At 55.2% G+C, this 27,894-nt stretch overlaps 1 protein-coding gene across 1 annotated transcript; it reads left to right on the top strand.

The window, feature by feature from the left end:
• Window positions 1–158: 158 nt before the first annotated feature.
• PARVG (parvin gamma) lies at window positions 159–27,590 on the top strand. The gene is made up of 14 exons (XM_025399109.1): window positions 159–454; window positions 1,445–1,623; window positions 3,026–3,116; window positions 6,075–6,136; window positions 8,339–8,441; window positions 9,653–9,793; window positions 11,084–11,199; window positions 12,556–12,611; window positions 14,148–14,170; window positions 16,431–16,489; window positions 16,623–16,691; window positions 18,892–18,993; window positions 26,683–26,755; window positions 27,252–27,590. The coding sequence occupies exons 3-14, from the start codon at window positions 3,038–3,040 to the stop codon at window positions 27,359–27,361; spliced, it is 993 nt and encodes a 330-aa protein (XP_025254894.1). The 5' UTR covers window positions 159–454; window positions 1,445–1,623; window positions 3,026–3,037; the 3' UTR covers window positions 27,362–27,590.
• The last annotated feature ends 304 nt before the right edge of the window (window positions 27,591–27,894 follow it).

Raw genomic sequence — 27,894 nt, 5'->3', positions numbered from 1 at the left:
ACCAGTACTAAGTTTTGTCATTTTTATATTAACTTCTCGTAAACAATCCTACTTTCCTGCTCTCACACACTCCTTACACCTGCAGCCCACCTCATTTAGCCACTTTCTACCTAACCTGTCAGAAAGGGTGGATAGCTTCCCAGTCACCTGTTGCTAGGGAAACACCATTTCAGCCCGGATGGTGAAGATTCCAGCTTGAGAGACCAGCTTGGGTCTGAAGTGTTTCTCTGACTATCTGCTGTGCTAAGACCTCTCCTTCTCGAACCCTTCTACGCCTTTGCATACGCTGTTTTCTCCACCTGCCACGTTCTCACCCCTTCTTTTGCTGCAAACTCCTATGCAACCGTCAAGGCCCCATTCTCCTCTGGAAAGCCTTCCGGATCCCCTTGGCAACAACAACCATCAATATTTATTCGCTGAGCCCGCTTCGTGCCAAGCATTGTTCTAGACACGGGTATGTAACCGTGATTGAGAGAGACCATAGCAGCTCTCTCATTGTTCTAGACACGGGTATGTAACCGTGATTGAGAGAGAGAGACCATAGCAGCTCCTGAGGAGCAGAAGTCTGGTGGGGAGGCGGGCGTCACACACCAGCTGACCGACCAGCTGAGTCAATAATGCCCTGGGTTTAAGTGCCGTGAAGGAAACCTCCAGGGGCCATGGTAAAGAATTATAGGGAGGACCTACTTCAGGGAGGGCAGTCAGGGAAGGCTTCCCAGAGGAGGAGGCATTTAAGCAGGTGTGAAGGATAGAGACTCAGCCACGTGAAAACTGGGGCAGGGGCTTCTAGGTGGAGGGAATAGGACATGTGAAGATACCAAGGCAGTGAGGCAGGTGGTCGCCGTGGCCGGGAGAGAGGTTGGGGGATGAGGACGCAGGTGTGGCTGGCAGCTTACTTATGCTGGGGCTCATGGGCTGGGCTGCACAGCCTGGATTTTATTTTAAGAGCTATTGGGCGCCGTTGGTGGGTTTGCGTGAGTGGGGACAGGAAGTGACTCACTCCTCCGAGGGCTTGTGGGAGACTCAGCTCAGGGGCAGGCAGGGGGCGTGGGGAAGGCTGCAGCTCAGAGTCCAGGTAGGAGGCTCCTGCGTGGTCCTGGGAGAGGAACAGGCCTGGCCCAGGGCGGGGTGTGGAGGTGGCAGGACGGCGGTGCGGGATGGAGCGTGGCAGCCAGGCCGACAGGTGCTGGTGGTGGGTTGTGGCGGTCGACCCCAGGCTCTGGCCTAAGTAGCTGCCATTTTGGAGGTGAACAGCCTGCGGGCAAACTGGCGTGATTTGGGGAAGGCGTGGAGAGGGAGAGAAATAGAAGCATTGAGTTTAAGTGGCCTGCAGAACCGCTGGGGCCCAGGTGGCACGGCGGGCACTGGGGCCCCGGGCAGAGCTTTCTGTAGGTTTGTGGCAGCTTCACTTTCACGGCATCCGCCCCCTTGGGCCCTGCTGCAGAGAGGAGGAAGCTCCTGCTGGCTGAGCGGGCCCTGGAGGAAGTGAACGGCGGGTCTCCTGCCTCCTGGCCTGGTCCCCCAAGCCCCCAGAAGAACCCGGAACCTGCTTTCATTCGGAACCCAGGGACCACACTTTGCACCCAGTAGGCCTTCGTTCTCCTGCGTGGAGAAAGTGGTTGGGTGAGTTCTGGCATCGGGGCCACCACACTTGGGTGCTGGGGGTCAAGGAGGGAGGGGCCCAGACACCACCTGGGAAGGATCCCAGAGTGCAGTCCCAGCCGAGGCCACCTGGGGAAGGGAGTCGGTAAACTGGGACTTTGAGTCCCCATGGCCCCTCCCGCTGCCCCTGCTCGGAGGCTGCTCGGAGTCCTCCCGCCCTGTTCTACGGAGGAGTTTACTGTCCCTGAACTTCAGCCAACCCCTCCATCTCCAGGTGAAGAAACTGAGGCCCTGGGGCCAGGAAGGGGCTTGCCCAGGCTGCTGATCCCTTTGGGCAGCACTGAGTCCAGGCCCTCCTTGTAAGTTTGCATCCAGGACCAGAGAGGGCAGGAGGTTTGCCCAACGTCACACAGCCCGAGTGAGGAGGAGCTGGCCTGGGACGCAGGCTTCCTGATGCCCAGGCCGTGTGCTTTCGTCTTCTCTGACCATGGCCCTCAGCTTGGGGATTAAGGGGCTGGGAGTTAGTTGGGCTCCCCACCACCTCCACACTACAGGGCAGGATGGAGTCTGGCTTCCCCCACCCCGGGCTGGCTGCTGGTCTGACACGAGTGGCTCCGGTCGAGTGAATGCCTCCATCTCCCACAGCTCTGGGGGCTCCCTGCTCTGGCCACCAACTTCTGCTGTGTGATCCCCCACCCCAATGTCTGACTGAGTTTGAAAACACTGAGAAGACCCAGGGACTGAAGAGGGAGGAAGAGGGAGGCCAAAAGGCGCCAGCCGAGCCGGCGAAGCCTTTGCGGGAGAGGAAGTGAGCCAGGGGAACCGGAAGGAGGGCTGGGCTGGCCTCTGGGTCTGCCCCTGTCCTGGGCATGTGGCGAGCCCAGCCTTCTGCCCATAATGAGGACGAGGAAGATGAACAGTGCCTCTGTCAACCCTGGCCCTTCCGGTTTATGGGATGGGAGATGTCACCATTCCACGCATCCCCCTCAGCCAGCCCCACACAGGCCGACTGGGGAGGTTTCCCTTGAGCTCAACCTGACAAGCTCTGAGGAGTGAGCTGTACCTGCTTTGTCCTGACTGTCTGGGGTGGGGTGGGGGTCCCTGGGTAGAGGGCTGGGGGCTGCAAGAGCGTGGTGGGCAGCCGCTCTGCACCTGCCTGAGGAAGGACCACTTCCCCACCAAGTCTGCTTGGCTGTGTCCGCCCTCAGCTTCTGTGCCTTTTTCTACCCCATCACCCCGTAAGGGTTGGTTCAAGGGCTCTTTCTCACAGGGCCCGTACCCCCCGCCTAGGCTGGCATGATGACGTGCCCCTGGAGCCCGGCTTCTACCCTCCTTCTCTGCCTGCAGGTCTAGAGGAAATGAGGGGCTCAGTGAGTTTGGGGTTTCTCAGACCTTGACGTCCTCTCCCGTCTCCTCTGTACAGGATTGGGAGGTGATGGAGCTGGAGTCCTTGTATGACCTGCTGCAGCTCCCCAAGGGGGTGGAGCCCCCAGCGGAGGAGATGCTCTCACAAGGTGTGTGCCCACACGGGTCTGAGGGCAGAGGGTGAGGGTCTGCATGGCAAGAGCGAGCCTGGCCATGCCTGGGACATGCAGTGCCTTCCCAGCTGTCAGCTGAGTGCCCAATTCTGCTCACCCCTGCCTCCACCTTCTGCTTTATGCTTGACCCAACTCCTCCTCCTGGAACCTTCTGCAGAGCTAGAACCTCTTCTCTCCAGGTGAGAGACGGTGTGGATTACAATGGTGAATACCGATTGCTCTTGTCCTGGGAGCCTTCTGTGTGCCGCTGCTACACCAGCACCTCTTACCTATAGCAACTCGTTTATTCCCAAGGGTGGGCGTCATTGCCTACTTTATACAGATGAGGAAACTGAGGCACAAGGGATAACATGCCACAGCAACAGGAAACTCTTAGCAAGTGGTGGAGCTGGGTTCTGAGCCCAAGGAGGGTGGTCCCAGAACTGGGGTTCCACACGCACCACACAGCGAAGCCCACCAGGCAGCGATGCCCACCCCACAGCGATGCCCACCACACAGCGATGCCCACCAGGCAGTGATGCCCACCCCACAGTGATGCCCACCAGGCAGCGATGCCCACCCCACAGCGATGCCCACCAGGCAGCGATGCTTTGCAGAGTGTGGGGCTCCTGATGTGCTCCCCTCACACGTGTGGGTCTCTTTCAAAAGTGGGGTGAGCATAGGATGGAGCAATTCAACAAGTGCGGGTCACCCTTTCAGCAAAGCTCTGTGTCATGAGCTCTTTGGGGGGTTGGCGGCCACAGTCCCTGAAACCTCCTTCTAGGAGGTGGCTCAAAAGAAGGACAGGTGCAGGTGCCCAGAGCTGTCACCCTGCCTGTGTTCTCTGAAAGAAACAAACGAACAACAGCGCAGCAGGAAGCAACCAGACGGCCCGGGGGAAGGGCTTTAGGTGAACTCATTGGAATTCGTGTAACCACAAAAACATAGATGTGCTGACAAAGAAAACGTGTGAAATAATTTAAGGGAAGGGAACAGAATGCAGCTTTCTCCAGCTCCTGTGAATGCCGCCTTTTAATTTTTATTTATTTATTTTTTCTTGAGACAGAAATCTCGTTGTGTTGCCCAGGCTGGAGTGCAGTGCCACAATCTAGGCTCACTGCAGCCTCCACCTCCCAGGTTCAAGAGATTTTCCTGCCTCAGCCTCCCGAGTAGCTGGGATTATAGGCACCTGCCACCACACCTGGCTAATTTTTGTATTTTTAGTAGTGACGGGGTTTCTTTTTTTTTGTTTTTTTGAGACGGAGTCTCGCTCTGCTGCCCAGGCTGGAGTGCAGTGGCCGGATCTCAGCTCACTGCAAGCTCCGCCTCCTGGGTTTATGCCATTCTCCTGTCTCAGCCTCCCAAGTAGCTGGGACTACAGGCGCCCACCACCTCGCCCAGCTAGTTGTTTTTTTTTTTTTTTGTATTTTTTAGTAGAGATGGGGTTTCACCGTGTTAGCCAGGATGGTCTCGATCTCTTGACCTCGTGATCTGCCTGCCTCGGCCTCCCAAAGTGCTGGGATTACAGGCATGAGCCACCGCGCCCGGCCCTGAATGCTGCCTTTCAAGTAGGTGTTATGGAGCGGGAAGTCCAGTGCCAATAGGGTCCCTGGTGCGGCAGGTGAAACCCCAGAGGGGACAAGCTTGGTCCAGAGTCACCTGGCTGGCTTCTTCACCGTCTGGTATTCTGTGTTTAAACCATTGAAGATTAGAAAGTGTCCTGAGGAGGCTGGGCGCGGTGGCTCACGCCTGTAATCCCAGCACTTAGGGAGGCCGAGATGGGCAGATCACGAGGTCAGGAGATCGAGACCATCCTGGCTAACACGGTGAAACCCCGTCTCTACTAAAAATATAAAAAACTAGCCGGGTGAGGTGGCGGGCGCCTGTAGTCCCAGCTACTCGGGAGGGAGGCTAAGGCAGGAGAATGGCATAAACCTGGGAGGCGGAGCTTGCAGTGAGCTGAGATCCGGCCACTGCACTCCAGCCTGGGTGACAGAGCGAGACTCTGCCTGAAAAAAAAAAAAAAAAAAAAAATGAATTTTTTGTTTTACAATTGATTTAAGATACTTAAAGTTCTGGCAAGCAGAGCTGGGATATTGGATGATTCAAGTGGCAGGAAGTCTGCTCCAGGAAGGGACAGCACCATATTCATTCATTCATTTGTTCATTCATTCATTCGTTCATTCACTCACCTGCTCACTAGCCCAAGCATTTGCTGAGAGCTTGCCCTGTGCTGGGCACATCAACCCATGATGCTGTTGCCTTCCCATTCCTCAGAAGACACAGGGCTGGGTAGTACTTGAAGGTTTTCTGAATGTCTAGGAAAAGCCTTTATTGGAGTCACATGAGAGACAATGCATTTTGTGAATTTAGGCAAGACAGTCCCCACTGCTGACTCAGTTTCCCCCCATGTACGTTGGAACTAGTTGGTCTCAGAGGTCCTTCTCGGCCCTGACATTTTGTGGATTCTGTGAGTCTAAAATGTGGGCAGATGCTGGCCATGGCCTTGGGGAAGGGGAGCTGCTAGGCCTCTAAGGGCTGCCCCAGGGAGTCTGACTACGAGAGGGGCCATGGAGGGGCCTGGCAGACCTGGGGTAAGTCCCACTTTTGCCCCTTAGAGCCTGGTGAGCCTGGGCACCTCCTCCCCTCTCTGGCTGGGGTTTCACTTGACCTAAATAGGTAGGGTTGCCAGATAAAACATAGTATGCCCAGTTAACTTTGAATGTCAAGTAATCAAGAAATAACTTCCGAGTTTATGTCTCAAAGTATAAATGCCGCAGTGTCTGAGGATGAGCTGGTGTTTGTGAGGGAAACGAGGGAAAGCACGCTGGGGCGGAAGTGGCAAGGCCAGTGCCCCTGGGGCTGTGGTGCCAGACTCTGTGGGTGACCTGCAGGGAGCGTGGCCACGCACCCCACAGGGTCCCCACGCGCTTGTCATACCCACTCTGCTTCCAGGAGGAAAGAGATACCTGCCACCGACTTCCCGGAAGGACCCCAAATTTGAAGAACTGCAGAAGGTACAGCAGCGTCCACAGCCCTGGCTTCCCTGGGTGCCTCTACTTGGCAGACCAGGCAGCGGCCTCCACGGGGCGGGGACAGCAGGCCGCCCCCATTCCTTGACCTCAGGCTGGGGTGTGGCAACCCCCGAAGACCCCTGGGAGGCCTGTTGAATGGAGCAAGTCACCCACAGAGCCTGCATGAACAAACATCTATTGAGCACCAACTGTGTGCCTTCACATACACCATCCCAGCAACCACATGCGATTTGAGGGGAATCTATTGTCCCCTACATCCTGGGGACAGGACAGACAACGAGGCTTAGACAGGTGACCTGATCTGTCAGGGGCATGCAGCTGCCCATTACGGAGCTGTGGTTTGACACGAGCTGCCAGCCCCTAAGCCGGTGTTCCTCCCCAGCTTGGCTGCCCAAGGTGTAGGAGAACTGGTGAGGTGGTGGCGGTGGGCCTGGGTCACCCGTGCTCAGTTCTCTCCTTGGTCATGGGTCTGCTGCTATGGCCACTGGACCAGCTGGGCACAGGTGGACTCCAGGCCTCTGTTTCCCTCAGCCTCTGTGTGTTCAGTCTCCACATGGCCTCTCTGTTGCCTCCTCCAGGGAGGCCTCCTGGCCTACACCATCTTCCATACCCAGAGGCTTTCTGGGCCATTTTCCATCATCCTTCCTATTCCCTCCATCCATCCACCTTTCCCACCTTTGGCCAGCACACCTGGCCCAGCCTTGTGCCTGGCACTGGGGACACTATCTATGGTCTTGCCTGGAAGACCTGGAGGGGTGCTGACACATCATCCCAGCTCAGGCTCCTCCAGAGGCTGATCCTAAGACAAGGATTTGGGTGCCAGTAGTTGAGTTGGGAGGTTGTGCCAGGAGTCATGGGAGGGAAGGGGCCAGTACATGGTTAGTGATGGAGCTGGTCATGGTTCTGGGGGCTCACGCCTGCTGGGTATCCTGGAGCCAGCATAGAGCAGGCTCAGAGCGTTCCTTCCCGAGGGGCAATGGCGCTGGGGTTTTAAACACCACCCCGTGACAACCTCCTGACAACCTTTAGTGAACAGCTGCTCTCTGAGAAAGGGCTGGGCCTTGATTCCCTGGCACTCTGACCTTTTGAGCACAAGCAGAGTGGGGACAGCTTTGAGCAGAGCTGCAGGTGGGAGCTGGGCCAGTAGGCACCAGTCAAGGAAGGGGCAGGGCACCAGCAGTCCCTGCATTAGCTTCCTAGGGCTGCTGTAACATGTGACTGCAGACTGGATGACTTAAACCACAGAAACCTATTGTCTTACAGTGCTGGAGGCCAGAGGTTATCAACCAAGGGGTTGGCAGGATCGGCTCCTTCTGGAGGCTCTCAGGGGTCCCTATCTCCTCCCTTCCCCTGCAGCTCTGATGGTTGCAGCATCCTGGGCTCTCGGAGCTGTGGGTGCATCACTACAATTCCCACCTCCATCTTCATGTCCAATGTCATGTCTCTCATTTCCTCCTGGGACCTCAGTAGGAGCATCTTTAACATCCATATTTCTGCAGGCCGGACATGGTGGCTCATGCCTGTAATCCCAGCACTTTGGGAGGCCGAGGCAGTTGGATCATGAGGTCAGGAGATCGAGACCATCCTGGCTAACACGGTGAAGTCCTATCTCTACCAAAAATACAAAATATTAGCCAGGCGTGGTGGTGGGCACCTGTAGTCCCAGCTACTCGGGAGGCTGAGGCAGGAGAATGGCTGAACCCAGGAGACAGAGCTTGCAGTGAGCCGAGACCATGCCACTGCACTCCAGCCTGGGTGACAGAGTGAGACACTGTCTCAAAAAAAAAAATCCATGTTTCTACTGACCATCTCTTCAGGGCAATCTAGGCTTTTTCTATCAAGTGTTCATTGTCCAATTCTTTCCATTCCCCAAGCCACTTCCCCATTTTTAGGTATTTGTTATGGTAGTACCCCACTTCCTGGTACTAAAACCTCACACATGATAATGACAGCCCCACGCTGCTCAGGTTTGTGATGAAGAGAAGCAGGGAGCCTGCAGGAACCCAGAGCATGCCCCTAACTGAGCCTGGGAGATCGAGGAGGGCTTCCCAGTGGAGGTGACATTTGACCAGGTCTTGAAAGATGGGTAGGAGTTGGCAGGTGAGAGGCAGGTGTTCCAAACCAAGTGTAGGGCCAGGTGAGAAGCCCCCATCCCCCCAAAAGTTGTCCCCTTGGGGCCTGCAGGTGCTGATGGAGTGGATCAACACCACTCTTCTCCCCGAGCACATTGTGGTCCGCAGCCTGGAGGAGGACATGTTCGACGGGCTCATCCTGCACCACCTATTCCGTAAGTGGCTGTTTCTGGGGCTGCCTGGGCCTTGGCACCATCCCCCTGACCTGGCCCCTCCAGGCCCTACAGCTGGGCTCTCTCCCTTGGTCCCCGCAATGACCCCGGGTTTAGGCACACCTGTCTCACTTTCTAGATGGGCCTGGGCTGGGGAGATGGAGGCGCTGTCCATGGCCCATGAGTGAGGGGGCCGAGCTGGAGCTCAGGCTGGGGCTCTGACACCTGGGTTGGTGACCTTTCCACCACACCACACTGCCTCTCCAACAGTTATTGAGTGCCTACTGTTTTGAGGTGCTGGGAGGTAACAAAAGAACCCATGGTCCCTGCTCTCGGGCTGTCCCAGGCTGCTGGAGAGAAAATAGGCAGTCCTGGGTGGCTGGGGACAGGGCTGGGCTCCTGCCTCCCGTGTTCCTCCTCAGTCTGGAAAGCTCCAAGGGGCTTTGCTGGGGGTGTGCATTCTCAGGGCCTCCTCCTGGCCCCGGGCAAGTGTCCCCACAAGCCCCAGAGTTACCCTCTCCCTTTGCCCTTGTGTGGTCATGTCTGGTCTACGCATCTCTTCTGCACACAACTGTGGTCTTGGAGGCCACGGATAGGCCCGATTCCATGTCCTCAGCACTTCGCCTGGGGCCAGCCTCCGCAGTGTTTGCCGAGCTCTTTGGAGATGGGCTGCACAATTCCACTCAGGCGGCTAGCACTTCCGGGCATGTCCCATGTAGCAGGCGCAGTTCATCCTCAGAACAGCCCTGTGCTGTTACTATCCCCATTTAACAGATGACAAAAGGGAGCCTCTGAAACGCTCATAATTTGTCCAAGGTCTCACGGTTAGAGAAGCAGGGGGTTCAGGATAGAAGCCTAGGAGTGTAGGCTTTAACCACAAGGCCACACTGCCCTGCAGAGATGAAGTAGACATAGCTGTGCAGAAGAGCAAGGGCTGCAGGCACAGGCTGATCAAGGTGAGGTGGGCTGTCTTGACCAGCTCAGGGGGCTGAGACTTGCTCACATCATGTGGCCTGCATGCCCCACCAATTCCTGGGAGCTGGAGGGCATACCTGGTTGAGGCTGTGGGTGTGGCCCAGAGTCCAACACCAAGAATGAGCTCTCCAGACCCATGCTCTCTGAAGCACCAGGTAGGCTCAGCCTCCTGGAGGGTCCCCAGGTGCTCTCTGAGCTGCCCCCAGCCAGGGGCCCTCACCACCCTCTCCTGCCTCCAGAGAGGCTGGCGGCCCTCAAGCTGGAAGCAGAGGACATCGCCCTGACAGCCGCAAGCCAGAAGCACAAGCTCACAGTGGTGCTGGAGGCCGTGAACCGGAGTCTGCAGCTGGAGGAGCGGCAAGCCAAGTGGAGCGTGGAGAGTACGTGGGCCGCAACCTAGCCACCCCGGGGGAATGTGGGGCCACTGGGGTCCTTCTGCTCCAGGCTTCTCACCCACCAGGAAGGCGTGCTCATCCTCCTCCCAGCAGGGGTACAACCTGGGAGTCAGGAAGGAGGTAGAAGCCTCGGGCAGCCACAGTCAGGCATCTGGCAGAGCAGCCAACAGCCCAGCACATGTCTGTGCCCCAGAGGGTGTTACTGCAGCAACGTGCAGCCCAAGGATAGCAAACGGTTTTGTGGAGAATGACAGTCACTGCTGAGTTCCAAGCACCATGGTCAGCCCATCCTCACTCTCATTTCGTTAACGTATTGGAATATCTGCAGGCCCTGCTTGTACAAAAAATGAGTGTGCCTGGCCGGGCACGGTGGCTCACGCCTGTAATCCCAGCACTTTGGGAGGCCGAGGTGGGCGGATCACCTTAGGTCTCAGGAGTTCGAGATCAGCCTGGTCAACATGGTGAAACCCCATCTCTACTAAAAATACAAAAATTAGCTGGGTGTGGTGGCAGGTGCCTGTAATCCCAGCTACTCAGGAGGCTGAGGCAGAATTGCTTGAACCTGGAAGGCGGAGGTTGCAGTGAGCTGAGATCGCACCATTGCACTCCAGCCTGGGCTACAAGAGTAAGACTCCATATCAAAAAAACACCAAAAAACAAAAGAGTGTGCCAAGCACCTAAAATTCCCTACCCCACCTGGTTCACAGTTTGGTATAGATTTCTTTCCCTTCAATTCTTTATATCCCCTCAACCCCCATCCCGGATGAGAAAACTGAGGCTGAAAGAAGTTAAGCAGCTTCTCCAAGGTTGGGCGGTGAGGGTTTAACAGAGTCAGTTTTCAAACCCAGGTTTTGTTGGGTCACGTGCGCCTGCATTCGCAACGTGTAAGGTCTCACAATCAGTAATTGATGTTGATGAAATCAACCTTGAATTAAGTCACATTGAGCTGAAACCTAATGATCGTTCAGCCAGTGCCTTCCCAGAGGTCACTTGGTTGTTTCCAATTGTAAACAGTGCTGCAGTGAACATCTTTGTCTAGAGCTCCTTCCACAAGGTAGATCGTACCCCTGGGCTATATTCTAAGAAGAGGGATGACGGGGTGAAGTGTGATGATTTTTAGGTTCTGAACATGTATCTCCAGATCTCTGCTCTGCAGAAGGCTGGACACAGACCTCCTTCATCTGCAGATGGTCATTCTGACAATGAGGAAGGCTGCATTTGGCTGCACGTTTTGGCGGCCCCCTGGGCTCTGACCTGTCTCCACTCTCTTCCCAGCCATCTTCAACAAGGACCTGCTGTCCACCCTGCACCTCCTTGTGGCCCTGGCCAAGCGCTTCCAGCCCAACCTGTCCCTCCCAACCAACGTCCAGGTGGAGGTCATCACCATTGAGGTAGCAGCTGGGCCCCCAGGGATTTGTAGGCAGAAGCTGAAGGTCTTGGGTCCCCATTGCCCACCCTGCATGGGTGGAGTTGGCTGGGGCAGGGCTCTCCCAGGGTGAGTTTCAGGGAACCCTGAGAAATAGAATCCGGCCAGGACGGCCAAGGGGTGCTATCTGGAGCTGGGGACAGGCTGGTAAGAGTCTAGTGGGGCTGGCAGAGGCCTGGGGACATGAGGAGGTCCATGGCCGGCCAGCTCCACTTGACCTCAGCAGAGGGCATCTGGTTGGCAGAGGCTGAGGCCAGGGGTTGTCAGGCCATATCCCTGAGCCATGTGTGGCTGTCTGTTCATAGCCACAGGGAGCCTTCACACCCCTGAGGCAAAACTACTACTCTCACCATGAGGGTGCTGTCTCTTGTTAGATCACTGATGGCTGTGACAGTGCCCCATTCTCCTCTTTCAGGAAGCCTTCCCAGGTTTCCCCACCCTCAGATGTTCTGTCTAGCATGTGGCCTGCCTGTGCTGCAGTTAATACCCAGGAATCTGCACTTCCCTCTCCAGACAGACCCTGAGCATCACAATAGGGGGCCCCACCTGCCCTACCCCAGCCTCGGGTCCCTCATGCAGAGGGGCTTCGTGTCTGAGGGCTTACCTCTGACTTGCCCCAAGAGAATAAGCCAAGTTTGGCTAAACCTAGTCAGAGTCATTTCTACAATTTTTTTTTTTTTTTTTTTTTTTTGAGATGGCGTCTTGCTCTATTGCTCAGGCTGGAGTGCAGTGGCACAATCTTGGCTCACTGCAACCTCCACCTCCCCGACTCAAGTGATCCACCTCAGCCTCCCAAGTAGCTGGGACTACAGGTGTGAGACACTGTGCCTGGCTAATTTTTTGTATTTTTGATAGAAATGGGGTTTCACCCTGTTGCCCAGGCTGGTCTCGAACTCCTGAGCTCAAGCCATCCACCTGTCTTCATCTCCTAAAGTCCTGGGATTACAGACATGAGCCACCACACCTGGCCTTCTACTGTTTTTTTAAAACCATTGATTATAATTCCCTACCAAGCACTTGTGTGGCTTGGTCTATACTGCCAACATAAAGCAGAGGTGACTTCATTGATTCACTCCTTCATTATTCATTTGTTCATAGCCACATGCTCTGATACAGCCCTCCTCCCGCCGTGAGACTCTGGGGATGCCTCGGGGAGTGAGGCAGACACATCCCCAACCTCAAGAATCTTGGGGGAAGAAAGACAATTAAGCCAGGAGGCTGTCCTGAGGAGAGATGATGCAGAGCAAACGGGACACTGGGGTTGCTTTGGGCCCCAGAGTTTTCCGGATTATTTAATTTCCTTCCCCTTTATTTTTCTTAGAGGACCAAGAGTGGTCTGAAGTCAGAGAAGTCGGTGGAACAGCTCACTGAATACAGGTGAGGGAGGACGAGGGCCCGTGGATGGGGCTGGGGCTCACAGCGGTGGACGGAGGCAGGGCGGGGCCCGGGCAGATCTGCCCAACCTTTGTGGGAAGGGCCCTCACACTCTGTGGCTTTTTCTCTACCTGTGTTCCACGGTAGCACACAGGACACCTTTCATTCCAGCCTCCAATCAGGTCCCTGCCTGGCCCCTCCCAGCCACCCTGCTTTGTTCTCTAGGGTGGGGGGCCCTGGGTTTGGGGCACAGGGGCCAGTGAATCTGTCTCTCTAGTGTGAGCAGGATGTTCCTCTTTCCTTGCAAAGCTGTAAGAGTCTTAGAGGTCCCTGAATGGCCAGGGGCTGGCCGTCTTACTCCCCACCCACTGGGGGCTGTGGCCATCCTGCTCCCTGCCCACTGGGGCATGGCCACCTGCTCCCCACCTACTGGGACATGGCCATCTTGTTCACTATCCACTGGGGTTGGCCATCCCGCTCCCTGCCCCCTGGGGCTGGCCATACTGCTCCCTGTCCACCAGGGGTGTGGCCATCCTGTTCCCTGCCCACTGGGGGCTGGCCATCCTGCTCCCTGTGGAGCAGAACAGGTGGGGCCTGGAGAGGGATGGGCCCTAGGGGCTGCACAGCTGCCAGCAGATCCACCTTTGCTGGCTTCCATGTGACGCTGACTCACGACTCTCACAGGGATGCAGCCAAGTTGCTGGCCAGGTGGGGCTGCCATCCTCTGAAGGCTTGGCTGTGCTGGAGCTGTGTGGATAGCACATGGTGTCTTTCCCTCCTGGCAGCCTTGGCCTCTGTGCTGAGCCCAGGTTTCTGTCCCGGGCTGCTGGGCTCTGCCCCGTGGGGCCCAGCTCTCTTCTGGAGGGCTGTGGTTAGAGAGACTTGGCCTGCCCTGGACCTACAGAACTTCTCTTCTATGGGATAGGGGTGGATCTAAAAACCTGACCAAAAAAAAAAAAAAAAAAACAAAGAAAAATTGTTCAAAAACGATAAAAATGGGGTGAAAGAAGCCAGACCCAAAAGAGAACACATGGTATGGTTTCATTTTCATGAACTTCCAGGACAGGCAAAACCAATAGATGGCAAGAGAAATCGCAGCTGTGGTCAGTGTAGGGAGGGAGGGGATGGAAGGGAGAACACGGTGGGGGGGCGGGGGGTGCTGGGAGGGTCTGCAGCATGTAAGTGGGGGTGATCACACAAGTGTGCATGTGTGAAACGCACAAGCTGTAAACGTACGACTTGTGCACTTTATGATATGTGTGATGTATCTCCCTCAGAATGAAACAGGAACCACAAAACCAGCAAAATCCTAATGTTGCTAGGTGTGGAAGCCTCAGGGAAGGGCATGAACCTGTTTCTGTCCTTTGCTTCCCACAGAGACCTTCTCTGCTATCTGCCCTACCTACAAAGCTGCCGGGAAAACCACAGCATGCCGGTTTCTTTGCAAGCTTGCCAGCACTGATGCTTGTCATATTGAGACATTGTAGGTTTGCAGGGTTTTTTTTAACCATTTGTTTGCTTTTTCCACCCCCTGCACAGCACAGACAAGGACCAGCCTCCGAGTGAGTACTTTCTTCATTTTTGAAAATCTGTTCCTGTCTGATGCCTGTTAATGCAGACGAGTCTTGATGGAGAGTTAATTGCTGAGCATTCTCTCATTTGCCCGTCGCCTGCTGTTTGTATCTCAAGCCTCATTCTTATTCATTTGTCCCTCTTTCTGTCTGTCCATCATGGAGCAGGCTGCTCTTTCTCATTATACCATTTCTGTGGGGAGATTTATAATTCACATAGGCGGTGATGGTGGAGTCTGTTAAATGTGTGGGCTCTGGAGTCAGTGGTCTGTGCTCAAACACCAGTATTCCCACTCATTAGCCACTTAAGTTTGGGCAAGTACCTTAACTTGTCCGTGCCTCAGTTTCCTCATCTATAAAAGGGCACTCACCTTTTAAACTGGCAGTGAGGGTTAAAGGAGATAATTTGTGAGTGTGTTCAGCATGTGGGCAGTGCTCAATAGTGAGTGGGCAATAATGTGGCATCGACTCTTCTTGACGGAGCTGTTCACCAATCAGTGGATTGATCTAGTTGCTACTTCTTTCATGCATCCATTCCTTTGTCAGTGGTCTGGCCAGCTCTTCACCCACTCATCCATTCATCCATTTATCCATCTATGGATCCATCCTTTCTTCCATTCATCTGTCTACTCACCCACCTATCCACCTACTCACCTATCCATCCATCCATTCATTCATCCATCCATGCATTCATCAGCCCATTCTTCCATTCATCTATCCACTTACCCACCCATCCATTTATCCATCCCTCCATCCATCCATTCATGCTTCCATTCATCCATCCATCTACCCATCCATCATCTATCCATACATCCACCCACCAACCCACCCATGCACCTATCCATCCATCCATTCATCCACCCACCCATCCACCCACCCATGCACCTATCCATCCATCCATCCATCCACCCACCCACCCATGCACCTATCCATCCATCCATTCATCTATCCACTTATCCACCTATTCATCCATCCATTCATCTATCTACCCATCCAACCACCTATCTATTCACCCATATCCATCCATCCTAACACTATTTTTCCTCCCTGTACCCTCCCCACTTAGACACATAGCTATGTGGGCAGGGATGCTATGAGGGGCACTTCACCTGCAGAGGTAGAGATAATAACCTGCCAGGAGCTTCTGAGAATGGGGGCTGAGGGAGGCTGAGTTTGGGGAGAAAGGAGAAGGGAGGGGCAAGGAGGGCTGGCTGGGGATCTGTGTATGTAGCAGGAGGGGCAGCCTGAGGACATGAGGGGTTGCCCAGGGAGCAGTATTTTGGGCATGGGGCAGCACGAGAAGTGGGTGTCACAGGGTGAAGAAACCCAATTTCCCTGACCACTGATGTTTCCACCATGTTTATTGATTTCAGGGGGCATTTTAACGTGCATTATGCTATTTGGTGCTACTTTCCCGCCTTCACTAACAAGGGAACTGAAACAGAGAGGGGTGCTGTGACTTGCTTAGAGTCACACAGCTGCTGAGTGGCAGAAGCCACAGCAAACTCAGGCCAGTCTGTGTATTTGGTGCCCAAGGACCAATGTCCCCATGGGAGGCGTGTTAGCTGCAAATAGCAGGAATCCAGCTTGTGCACAAAGGGCATTAGCCTGAGGACATGAGGCGCCCGAGACTGGACGCCGGGGCCTGAGCCGCTGTTCCCAGACCCCAAGGGAGCGAATGAGTTGCTGAAAGAGCTGGCCTTTTGCAGGCAGCGGGTTCAGACACTCTTGGGGGCAGGGGGAGGCAGCAGGGAGGAGCCCTCACTCAGCCAATTTAAAACCAAGGGGAGGAGACTCACGGACCCTGATCACCCACCTGTAGCAGCTCCCGTGGCCCTGGGGAGTGGAGCAGGGCCCTGGGAGGAGGGAGGGCCAGCTGGCAGATAAAGGGCTGCAGCTGTGCAGACGCAGTAACAGGTGTCGGCTGCAGGAAGAGCGGCTGTTTATGAAGTCCTACTGTGTGCCCGGTCACTGTGCCGCAGGGCCAGGTGTGTTATCTGCTATCGAATTCCCTCTCTGCAACAACCCCAGCTAGGGAGGCACAACCTGAGAAAGAAGGTGACTCCCCCTGGGCCACACGGCCAGGAGAGCAGTGACTCAAATCCAGGTTTATTTTATTTGAGAACCATGATCTAAAACGACAGCTCCCTCTGGACTGGTTATTCTAAGAAACTTTTGTGAAAAAAAATTCCCTGTTTGGCACAAAGATAATAGCATCGTAATGAGGTGTTTATTGGATCTGTGTCTGCAGAGGACGTCTTTGATGAATTATTTAAGCTGGCTCCGGAGAAAGTGAATGCAGTGAAAGAGGTAGGAGAGATCAAAGCTCTCAGCAGCTCTCGGGCCGCCCACCCCACCCACCGCCCACCTGCGCTGTAGGAGGGAATCACGGGTCCTTGCATCACACCTGCTGCGTGCTAGGCCTGTGTTCTTCCCTGGTTAGGCCATCGTGAACTTTGTCAACCAGAAGCTGGACCGCCTGGGCCTGTCTGTGCAGAATCTGGACACCCAGGTAGGGACTGAGCTGCGGCGTCCCCAGGCAGGGCAGGGCCACTGGCTATAGGAAGGAAAGAGGGTTCTGCAGGCCTTAGGAACCTGCTGTGTGGTGGGGGTCGTATCACCTCTTGGAGGCTTGAGGTCTTCCTCCCCAGTGGGACTGTTGCTGGCAGGCAGCACTGGCCACCAGGGACACGGTGGGATCCCGGGGGTGGGGGTGTGGGAACACTTCACAAAGCTGGAGTCACCCCGGCTGTCACTGCTTCTCATTGTTATAATTTTATTTTATAATTAATCTTAGACTAGCTGATGCCAAGACTTGAAGCACATGAGTCTTCCCTGCGTGGTTGTGTTCGCCCAAACAGAATTTATTAGATTTGCGCCATGTGCCAGGCGTAGGTGACAGCGCAGCCCCGCCGTCTGCAGGCTCCATGTCTCTCACAAGCACCCTGAGGAGCCCAGCACCCCCCCCAGCTGACTGAAGCTGAGTTTTCCCAGGAGCAGGAGCAGAATCTCAGGGGGTCAGCACCCACCGTGGGCTGTGGCTTTCCACAGTGAAGCTGTGTCCCCGTAGGCTTCTCACACTGCAGGGGGGAGCAGGGGGTGCAGAGGAGCAGAGCAGCTGCCAACCCCGGGGCCTGCAGAGTGGGCATGGAGTCTGCTGGATGCCAGTGGCCTCAATGGGACATGACGTAGGCATCTGGCCACCTGGGTTGTGCTGGGGTCTGGGGTGGGGAGGGAGTCTGGTCCCAGATGGACCAGTTGGCTCATGAAGCTTGTAGCCAGAGCTGCTGACCTCTCAGAGAGACTGTGGATGGGCATTGGCTGGGGAGGGAGGGGTTAATGTACTCCCACGCCTAGTCGCTAAAACCAATAAAGCCCTCACTATGTGCCAGTCCCCAGGCAAAATGCTTTCCATGTTAGCTCATTGAATCCTCCCCATAATCCTCTAAAGTGAGAACTATACTACCCCACTTACAGAGGAGGATGTTAAGGCACAGAGAGGTTAATTAACTTGTCTAAGGTCACACAGTGATAAGTAGTGGACCTGGGATTTGAACCCAGGCAGCTGGGGCCAGAGTTTGTGCTTATAACCACCTCATACAGTGGCCACGTGAGAAGTGTGTGTGTGATATGGTGTGGCAGCATGGCAGGGTGGAAGTACCAGCCTCTGCAGCCAGATAGACACACATTTCCCTCTTGCCTCCACCGCTTATGGGCCCTGGGTTCTGCTGAGACCCCTCCACATTTGCTGTGTGACCTTGGGTGAGTTACTGGACTTCTCTGAACCTCAGGCTCTTATAAAGTGGGTACGAGACAGCAACTTGGTAGAGTTGTGAGTGATACATGAGCTGTTGAGCCCCACATGTTTGGTATATTGCCTGGCACGCTGCCAGCATGAAATAAATGAGAGATTTGTAGTTTTATTATATTTCATATGTGTATAAACAGGATGATTATGATTTCTGAGATTTACATTCTACCTGTTCCATCTTTATCTCTCCCTTGGTAAAATAATGGGTTTTAGAGACTCATGGCATGTGCAAAGGTGGTATTTAGAGACTATTCAATAAAACAGGGTAAGGAAGTCCCTTGCATTCCAGTTGTATTACCAAGGAATAGCGGCGGAAAATATTTCAGGCCCAAACTAATAACATCGAAACAGGCTTAATATGAGGAAATTCCATTAAGGGCTTCGAATGGCAGTTTCTTCCAATATCCCATCCTGTGTTTTGTATCTTTGAAGAGACTCAATACGATTATATTAACTTATGATATGCTGGTGGCAGGGACGACAGCTTTATCTCTGAACATACAGACAGAACAGACAGAAATATTAATGTGGCAGCCGGCGAGATGAGCCCGGTGTGCTGCTCTCTGCCTTTTCTGATGGAATAATTTTACACTTAACTCTGTTTTCCCCTGTGTTTCTGTAGCTTGTGAAACAGCGTGCTGTTTAAAAACTGACATGAGGCTATTCTGCAGTAAGTTTAGAAAGCACTCTTTTCACTGAGCAGGTATTGTGTACCAGGCAGCCCGAAACCACTTTTTACCTGCAACCCTGTGAGGTCAGGAATGTCTTCCCCACTTCTCACCAAGGAACCAGAGGCTCAGAGAACTTGTACGACTTCCTTAGGGCCACACAGCCTGTAAAAGACAGAGTGGGCTTCCCCAGACTTCTTCCGTATGACAGTCTTCAGTTCCTACCTTTGTAGTTTGCAGACGGGGTCATCTTACTCCTGCTGATTGGACAACTTGAAGGCTTCTTCCTGCACTTAAAGGAATTCTACCTCACTCCCAACTCTCCTGCGGAAATGGTAAGTTTTCCAAAGATTTTTCTTGATGGTCTACCTCTGGGTGAACAGATATACAGAACTGACATGACCAGTCTGTTTATTCACTTCCAGGTGACGTGAAGGGTGTAGGGGAAGCTTGTTTGTCTATATGTCTGCCTGTCCATCCATCCATCCATCCATCCATCCATCCATCCATCCATCCACACACTCATCTATCCATCCACCCACCCACCCACCCACCCAACCAACCATCCATTCATTCATCCATTCATCCATCCATCCATCCATCCATCCATCCATCCATCCATCCGTCCATCCATCCTTCCTTCCTTCCTTCCTTCCATCCATCCATCCATCCATCCATCCATCCGTCCACCCACCTACCCATCTATCCACCCATCTACCCATCCATCCATCCATCCATCCATCCACCCACCCACCCACACACCCACCCATCTATCCATCCACCCACCCACCCAACAAACCAACCAACCATCCATTCATCCATCCATCCATCCATCCATCCATCCATCCATCCATCCATCCATCCATCCGTCCATTCATACATCCATCCACCCACCCACCCACCCATCCATCCACCCACCCACCCACCCACCTATCCATCCATCCATCCATCCATCCATCCATCCACTCACCCACCCACCCACCCACCTATCCATCCATCCATCCATCCACCCACCCACCCACACACCCACCCATCTATCCATCCACCCACCCACCCACCCAACCAACCAACCATCCATTCATTCATCCATCCATCCATCCATCCATCCATCCATCCATCCATCCATCCTTCTATCCATACATCCATCCACCCATCCATCCATCCATCCATCCATCCATCCATCCATCCACCCATCCATCCACCCACCTACCCATCTGTCCACCCATCTACCCATCCATCTATCCATCCACCCCCCCACCCACCCACTCATCCATCCATCCCACCCACCCACCCACTCATCCATCCATCCACCCACCCACCCACCCATCCATCTATCTATCCGTCCATCCATCATCTACCTATCTATCCCCGTCTACCTATTATCCACCTACCCATCCACCTATTAGCCCTTCTGTTCACCTGCCAAGCCACCCACCATCTATGCACACATCCATTTAACTGCCCACCTATCCATCCACCTACCTGCCTGTCCATGCACCTATCTTCCTGTTTATTCATCTACCCAGTCCATCCATCCATCCATCCACCCACCTGCCTGCCTGTCTACCCACCCATAGGAAGTTGATCTATATGTCTGTCTGACCATCCATACATTCATCCATCCACTTGCCTACCTGTCCATTTACCTGCTTGTCCTTTCATGCATCCATCTGTCTGTCTTTCAGTCCATCTTTCTGTTCTGTTTATTGATCCACCCAATCTACCCATACACCTGCCTGCCCATCCACCCACCTGCTCACCCACCCATCCCCTACCCACATGTCTGTTCCCTCGTTCCCTGAGGGCCTGTTTAGTGCCAGGTCCTGAGCTGTATGGGATGTTAAGATGATCCAGCATAGCTCCTGCTTTCAGGGACCTCTCAGTCTATGCCCACTGTTCTCCTGGTGACATGTGGTCTTGCAGGGCCACAGCAAAATGTGTTGGTTCAGATGCCTGGGTCAGAGGAGGGACCTGGAACAATGAGGGGTTAGAATAATCTCAAGGAGTCAAGAAGGGCATTGCATCAGAGGCGAGCTGGGAGGTTGGTTAGGGGTTGGTTTGCACAGTTACCGAGGAAGGGCTCACAGAGGGGAGGGAATAGCGTCAACAAAGGCTCAGAGTGGGGCAAGAACAGGAATGGGTCAGGGAGGTGTCAGTGCTTCACTCTGGCTAGAGGGGCTGGAAGGGTGGGGCCTGACCTGGGGGGGCTCAGCAGTTCCCACGTGGACCCTAGAGGCTGGTGGACTGGCTGGGAGCTGGCTGCCTGCATCCAGGCACGAGGGCTGTGGCTTGACCTGAGGAAGAGGGACGGAGAGAGTGATGGAGGTGAGGTGGGAGGGCAGGTGAGCCTGCGAAGATGCAGCTCCCACCGCCTCTTCCCCAGGTACAGCCTTCAGTGCCCACTGGCTAGTCCTGCCTCCGCCCCCACCAGGCCCCTGTTGTGTGTGCTGCCACTTCCTCGGGCTCCCTGGGCTCTCACACCTCTGGGCTTTGGCACAGGCTGCTCCCTTGTCAGGAGTGCCCTTCCTACCCGGTAGGCCTGGCCCATGAGAAGGGATTTTACTACTTTCCAAATAAGGAAACAGAGGTCCACGGGGGGCCAAGGCTTACCCCGGGTCACTGCCAGGCAAGAGGCCTGGGTCTTGTGCTTTTCACCACCAGCTCCCTGCCTGCCTGGACCTCAGGTTTTCTGTCTCTGAAAATGGGCTGACAATGCCTGCCCCCCACTCAGGCCACACAGGTAGTAGGAAAGAGTTTGGAGAACCATCGAGGAGTAAGCATTGAGGGACATGTGGTGCCTAGTATCCCCAGCCTTGCCTCTCACAGGAGGTGACATTGGAGGCATGCATCCCAGTGTACAGGCTGGAGTATTGGTGGCTGGTGGCTGCCCAGGATCCTGGGCAGCCAGCTTATCTCCATCCATGCCGGGGTTCCCATGGCCCGGGGCAGGAGGACCTCTTTATCTCTCTGCAGCAGTAGCTTTTTCTGAAGAGATGAAGCAGGAGGCAGGGCCACATGCCCAGTCCCAGGGCCAGCCTTTGGGGCTGTTTCTGAGAGAGACAAAGGCTTCCATCCCTTTCACATGCCCAGGGTGTCCCTGGCACTGGATCAGGCCTCTTGGCCTATCTGGGGCCCAGTAGCAGGGGAGGTCCCCCCTGGGCCCCTACCAGACTCCTCCTCCACCTAGACCCTTCTTCTGGGTCCCCTCCCCTCAACCCTTCCTAGACACCCACCCCATGCCTCTCCCCTGCTTTAAGTGGACCACCCAACTGCCAAGCCCCATCTGCCTCCCCAGCCACGTCCCCTCCTCCCTTCCTGCCGACTCCCAGCTACAGCCACATGACCTCTGGCCCGCTTCCAGCTCTCCAGGGCCTGGTCCTCCCCCATTCCCTCGCATCCACACAGGCTATGCTCTCAGCCCAGCCTACCCCGGCTTTGCTTCCCACCTGCTTCCCCGGGCAGGTGGCCAGCTCTGCCCACCTTCTCAGCTCCTCTGCAGTCCCTCAGTGCTCTGTGGGGCCCTGAACCACAGTCCACATTCCCTTGGGGTTAGCTCCCTGCACTTTGCCTCTCCTGGCACTCTCCCCCATCCTACCTCCATGCCCCTGTGAGGGCGGGGCAGGGTTGCATCTCCATTTTACAGAGAGGAGCCTGGAGCCCGAGAGGCTTACCCAGGACCACCCAGCTGCTCAGTGGCAGCCTCATGCCAGGACAGCCTACCGCCCGCAGCCTGCCGTGTCCCTCGCCCCAGCGGGGATGCATCTTGAGTGGGTGTGATCTCCATCTTCCCTGGAGGCCAAGTGCTCTGGACTTGGTTCCCAAGAGCTGGATGCTGGGTCAGAGCAGCGAGGCCGTGGCAGTCAGTGTCTACGGTCCTGGTGGTCGTGGCAGGCAGAGTGGCCGCTGCTTCCTAGGTTCTTCCATTCGGAGGAGCCGCATCGGCCAGCCGTTGCCACAGACATGCTGCTTAACAAACCACCCGAAAACCTAGGGACTGAAAACCACGCTCATGTCTTCCCACGGACTGGCAGGTCGACTGAGTTTAGCTGCTGGAGCCTCAGTTAGACTTTGTCACTCTTCCGAGGACTGGATGGGGATCAGGCTGCCGTGGTTGGGTGGCTCGGCTCTGTGCCACAGCCTGCCATGTTCCTCCTGGGACCAGCAGCTGGCCCGGGCATGCTTTCCTCCTGGCAATGGCAGACACACGAGAGACCAGACAGAAGGCATGAGGCCCTGGCTTGGAATGGGCAGGCTGCCACTTCCATTGGAGCAGGCCCTGTGGCCTTGGCAGTGATGTGGGACAGCCCTGCTAAAGTGTGTGGGCGCAGAATTGGGCTGATGGTGGGATCTCCCGCAGGCAGTGTGGACAAATGTGCTAGCAAGTCCTCATGTTGGGTCTTGGAGTTAGGAACTCTTCCCATCCCCATTTCCACAGAGGAAACAGTTCAGAGAGGCACAGAAGCCTGGCCCAGAGCACACAGTGAGTTAGGGACCTCCCTGTTTCCCTCCTGTGGAGCCAGCGTGAGCCCCTGGGAGATAGAGGGTGCCAGGGCTCGGTGGGGTTGAAGCCAAGGCTGAGACTGGGTTCTGAGCCTGCCTCGGGAAGGCAAGGCACTGAAATGTGAGTGGTGAGGAGAGAAGGTGGAGGAAGGAGGCAGGTGGGACCACCTGTGGGCTGAGGGCCTGGGGCTCGGAACCCGGCTCGGAACCCAGCTCGGAGCCGCTCTGGGGCGCCCCTGGGCTGCAGGGCCTCTGCTCAATCTGTTGCACCATCCAAGCCCCAGTTACAAGATGGGAACAAACGTGCAGACTTCCATGTTGCTGTGTGCAGCCGCTTTGCTGAATCCACTGATTTTAGAACCTACTTCTGAATATGAGTCAGATTAGATGTGGGGGAAGAGCAGCAGCCTCTTAGCTCAGACCCCAAGAATGAATTTTTACAGCATATTGTGGGCAATCTCTGCTGCAGGAATGTGTAATCGAAGTGCTGAGAGGTCGTCAGCTGCAGAGGGCGGGAACACAGCCCTTGCTGAAGGTGGGCCCCTGTGGAGCTTTTATCTTGGCAGAGTAGCCTCCTGAAATTGGATTTCTCATTCTCAGACCCTCTCTGCGGATGGTGTTTATGTGAGATAGTCATTCGTTATGGGCACGGAAGTTAAGGACGGGGGGAGAGAGGATCATTTGCTCCCAGAAATCAAATCCCTGGAGCCAGGAATCCTTGGCGTCCTTCCACATTAAATTATTCTTCCCCAGGAGGATTTGCACGCATCCTCCCGGGTTGTAACCTTCTCTCGGCTCCGTGGAAGGTGGTAGTTTTATCTTTATCTCAAACCGCACATGGAAGAAAAATCTCTGGACAGAGCATCGTGAGATAGCCCTGCAGTCAGGGTCGGCCCTTCTGGGAGATGATCTTTTGTTCGGATTCAGTGTCATTGAGGAGGAGTGTGACAAACAGAAGCAGATGTCATAATTTTCAGTGTTGATAGCCACTCCCAAAGCATAAGCTCCATGAGGGCAGGGGGTCTGGTCTGTTTTGGGCACTAGTTGCATAAATAGTACATAGTAGATGACAAGTATTTTTTAAATAAGTGAATGAACGAAGTTATTCGAAAACATTGGTCCCAGGAGGTGCTCTGTGACAAATGGGTTCTATGTATGAATAAATAACTTGGGGAAACATGTCTAGTCTTGAAGGTTCGTGAGACCCACTAACACGTTCAAGGTTCTGATAAGTCCTGCAGTGAAGGACTTCCATCTTATTTAATCCATCAGTTTCTAAAAATGTTTGGCCACAGATATCCCATTTCCTGTCCATCCTAGATCACAGTTTGCGAGATTCTGACTCACTGACTATATCAAAGGCGGGGCTTTGAGGCAGGAGAGCACAGTGTGGAATCTAGAACCTCAGGTTCCTCAGGGTCTTGTTCTCCCTCCGACATTTACTCTCCATGTAACTGCAAATAACTTTCATAATGAGAATGTGAGCAATAGCAACAATTGCAACCCTAGTTTCCCAGAATATTCCAGGCTAGGAGGAAGAACTGGGGACACAGTGATGGGAACTTCCGGTGATGCTCTGGTCTGTCCACTCAGAGCTTCCCTTCCATCTTGGTCTGGACAGCCTCAGAGCTTCACCCCGCATTGGCACCTGCAGCGTGCTGCAGCACTGGCTCCGTGTGATAGCCTTTGTTTCACTCTGTCTCCCAGGCTGGAGTGCGATGGTGCAATCTCGGCTCACTGCAACCTCCGCCTTCTGGGTTCAAGCAATTCTCCTGCCTCAGCCTCCCAAGTAGCTGGGATTATAGGCATGTGCCATCACACCCAGCTAATTTTTGTATTTTTTAGTAGAGACAAGGTTTCACCATGTTGGCCAGGCTGGTCTTGAACTCCTGACCTCAGGTGATCTGCCCACTTTGGCCTCTCAAAGTGCTGGGATTACAGGAATGAGCCAACGTGCCTGGCCCATTTCTCCTTGTTGGCTGACTATAGAGGAGCGGCCTTGCTGCTGCTGTTGGGCACCCTGCCCATACACTCCTTTCCATCTGGGACCTGCCCTCCATCTTCGTGTCCCCAAGTGGAGAAGGACTCTGCTAACCCACTTCCGGCTCCTGTGCCTTCATCATCCTCCCCTTCAAATCTTGCTTTGTGACTTCAATTCTGTGTCCGTCATCACATTGAACGCACATGGCAGCCTTGGAGAGGCAGGCAGACAGATGCATCATCCGCATGACACAGATGAGGCAGCTGAGGCCCAGCCAGGATGTGTGACTTGTCTGAGGTCAGACACTTAGTGGCAGGGGTGGGGGTGGCAGTGCACAGATATCCAAGCTAGATCCCAAGAGTCCTCTTGCTCAGGCCCTCCAGGAGATGGCTGAGGGTGGCCTGGGCCAGGCTGGCATTCTGGATGAGTCTTGCCTGGCCTTGCTCATCCAACGCTCAGCCAACCTGGCTTCTTGGCCCCTGGCTGGGTTGTCATGGGAACTGCCCTGCCCTGGTGGGACTGCTGTGGCCAGGCAGATAGGGAGGGAATGGGACCAGGCACGGCTGACCCGTGGGCTGGGATGTCCAGCCCCTCTAGTGTATCTACTGGTGGCTAAGGCAGAAGGGAGGACCTGTTTGAGGTCACAGTGAACCAGGAGTTCGTCCCTCTTCACCCACACCAGGCTGCTGCCCTAAGGCAAAGGGCTGGGACCTACTCTGGTTGTAGATGAGGCCCAAGGGAGAAGCTAGAATGGGAAGGGAGGGGACCCACTGTGGGAGGGCCAGCAGGGCTCCTGGCTCTCACCATATCCTACAGCAAGGCACAGGGGAACTGTGGTAAGCCCACTTTGCAGATGAGCAAAAGGAGGCCCCAGGCAGGGACCAAACTGAGCAATGAACCCCTGGGGGACCTGACTGATGCTCAGGCGCCCTCTACCTCTAAAGGGGGCCATCTCTGAGACTGCACCCCAGGCAAGGGGTGGCGGAAAGGACAGCCAGCTGGGTGGGGACCACTCCAGTCTCCAGTCTGCTTCCCGTGGGCAGACTGGTTTGAGCACTTTCTGTCTCGTGAGCTCCAGTGAGCCCCTTGGTTCCTCCGAGCCTCGATTTCTTCGCTGTGCTTTGCCCTGGGAAACAGCTGTTCTCAAAGGGGATCTGCCACCCCAGGCTCTTGCTCCTTTCCCTGGGTAGTTCTCCCTGCCTGGCAGGACTCACAACCAGGCATCACCTCGACCAGGAAGCCTTCCCTGATCCCTACTGGGTATCCTCTTTGGTGATTGTCTTTTTCAATGGCAGTGGCCCCTGGATGCATGTGTGTTCCCAGTGTGGGTATAGCACCTGCTCAGAGTGGGGCCTGTGAGTGGCTGAGGAATGAGGCATGGATTGTTTGTGTGACGGAGTGAGCTCCCCATCCTTGGGGGCTGTAGGGAGTTTGGGCTCATGATGGACATCGTAGACAACAGGAAGGGCTTGGCACTTGGGACCCAGGGCCTGGCCTGGGGCTGCTGCTTGTGCCCACATCTGACAGGGCCTTGTCATCATAGCTTCACAACGTCACCCTGGCGCTGGAGCTGCTGAAGGATGAGGGCCTGCTCAGCTGTCCCGTCAGCCCTGAAGGTGAGTGCATGGCAGATGCCCACATGGTGGCCAGCCCTGGGTGGCCACCTCGTGTGAGAGCCACAGAACGGGGTGCAGGGCGTTGGGGGATGAGCACGCGTTGGCAGAGTCCTCTTGCCTGGCAGGGGTGGAGAATGGGTGCTTGCCAAGGTTTCCTGGGAGGGGATACTGCAGCCCCAGAGGAGGAGGTCCTGGCGTGGGGGAGACCAAGGTCTCTGGGGACAGGCTGTCCAGAGAAGCCAGACCTTGAGGAGTTGCTGTGTTGGAGGCACCACAGGAAGGTTCAGGGGAGGACTGGCCAGGAGGAGGAGGCAGGTCACGCAGCGGGCATGGGACTCAGGCCTGGGGTGACCAGCTGTCCTGGTTTCCAGGGATTCTCCTGGTGTTAGTACTGAAATCCTGAATGCCAGGAAACCCCTCAGTGCAGGGCACACCGGGATGGTCGGTCACTGCCACCCAGGCCTGACCAGCTGCCCTGCCCTCCTTTGGTCCACAGACATCGTGAACAAGGATGCCAAGAGCACACTGCGGGTGCTCTATGGCCTGTTCTGCAAGCACACACAGAAAGCACACAGGGACAGTACGCCCCGTGGAGCCCCGAATTGACCCTCACTGCCCCCAAAGCCCAGAGCCTGCCTATCAGCTCAGCTGGAGGGCCCGAGGCCACAGGGGGTCCTCCCACAGTCCCGCTGTTTCCTGTGCATTCGTGACCCACTTCCCTCCCACCCTGTCTCCTGTCTCCATCATCAGATGGTCTCTGAACCCCCTTGTGTGGATCATTTTGAGCTGCCTGGCCTTGCTCAGTTTATTTTAATAAAAGTATTTCTGGGAGGGATTCTGGGAACTTGCCAGGGCCCTGCGGAGGGCCCTTAAACCCACAGCCTCCCTCCCGTGGGGTGAGTGTGGGTCACATCAGCCTCTGGGCCCAGGCTAGTGACAGCCCAGAGAGGTGGCATCACTTGGGGCTGGAGGCTCACAGGGACAGGGCCCACAGCCCCAGACCCTAACCTTTCCAGCCCAGGTCCCCACACTGGCCTGCTTCTCACTTGGGATGATGGGCCCCAGAGTCACCCTCCAAGGCAGGAGCCGGCATGGTTCCATAGCCACACTCCCACCCACCAGGAGAAGTGGATTCAGTG

The sequence above is a fragment of the Theropithecus gelada genome, chromosome 10, assembly GCF_003255815.1.
Source record: "Theropithecus gelada isolate Dixy chromosome 10, Tgel_1.0, whole genome shotgun sequence".
Classification (NCBI taxonomy): Eukaryota; Metazoa; Chordata; class Mammalia; order Primates; family Cercopithecidae; genus Theropithecus; species Theropithecus gelada.
This window is presented reverse-complemented; position numbering and strand designations above follow the sequence as displayed.

Excerpts from the sequence above, each read along its gene's own strand:
- PARVG (XM_025399109.1), top strand. The coding sequence starts at position 3,038 with ATGGAGCTGGAGTCCTTGTATGACCTGCTGCAGCTCCCCAAGGGGGTG. Across the intron at positions 9,794-11,083 it reads AGCCAAGTGGAGCGTGGAGA|CCATCTTCAACAAGGACCTG; the intron begins GTACGTGGGCCG and ends CTCTCTTCCCAG. Across the intron at positions 12,612-14,147 it reads GAACAGCTCACTGAATACAG|CACAGACAAGGACCAGCCTC; the intron begins GTGAGGGAGGAC and ends CCCCCTGCACAG.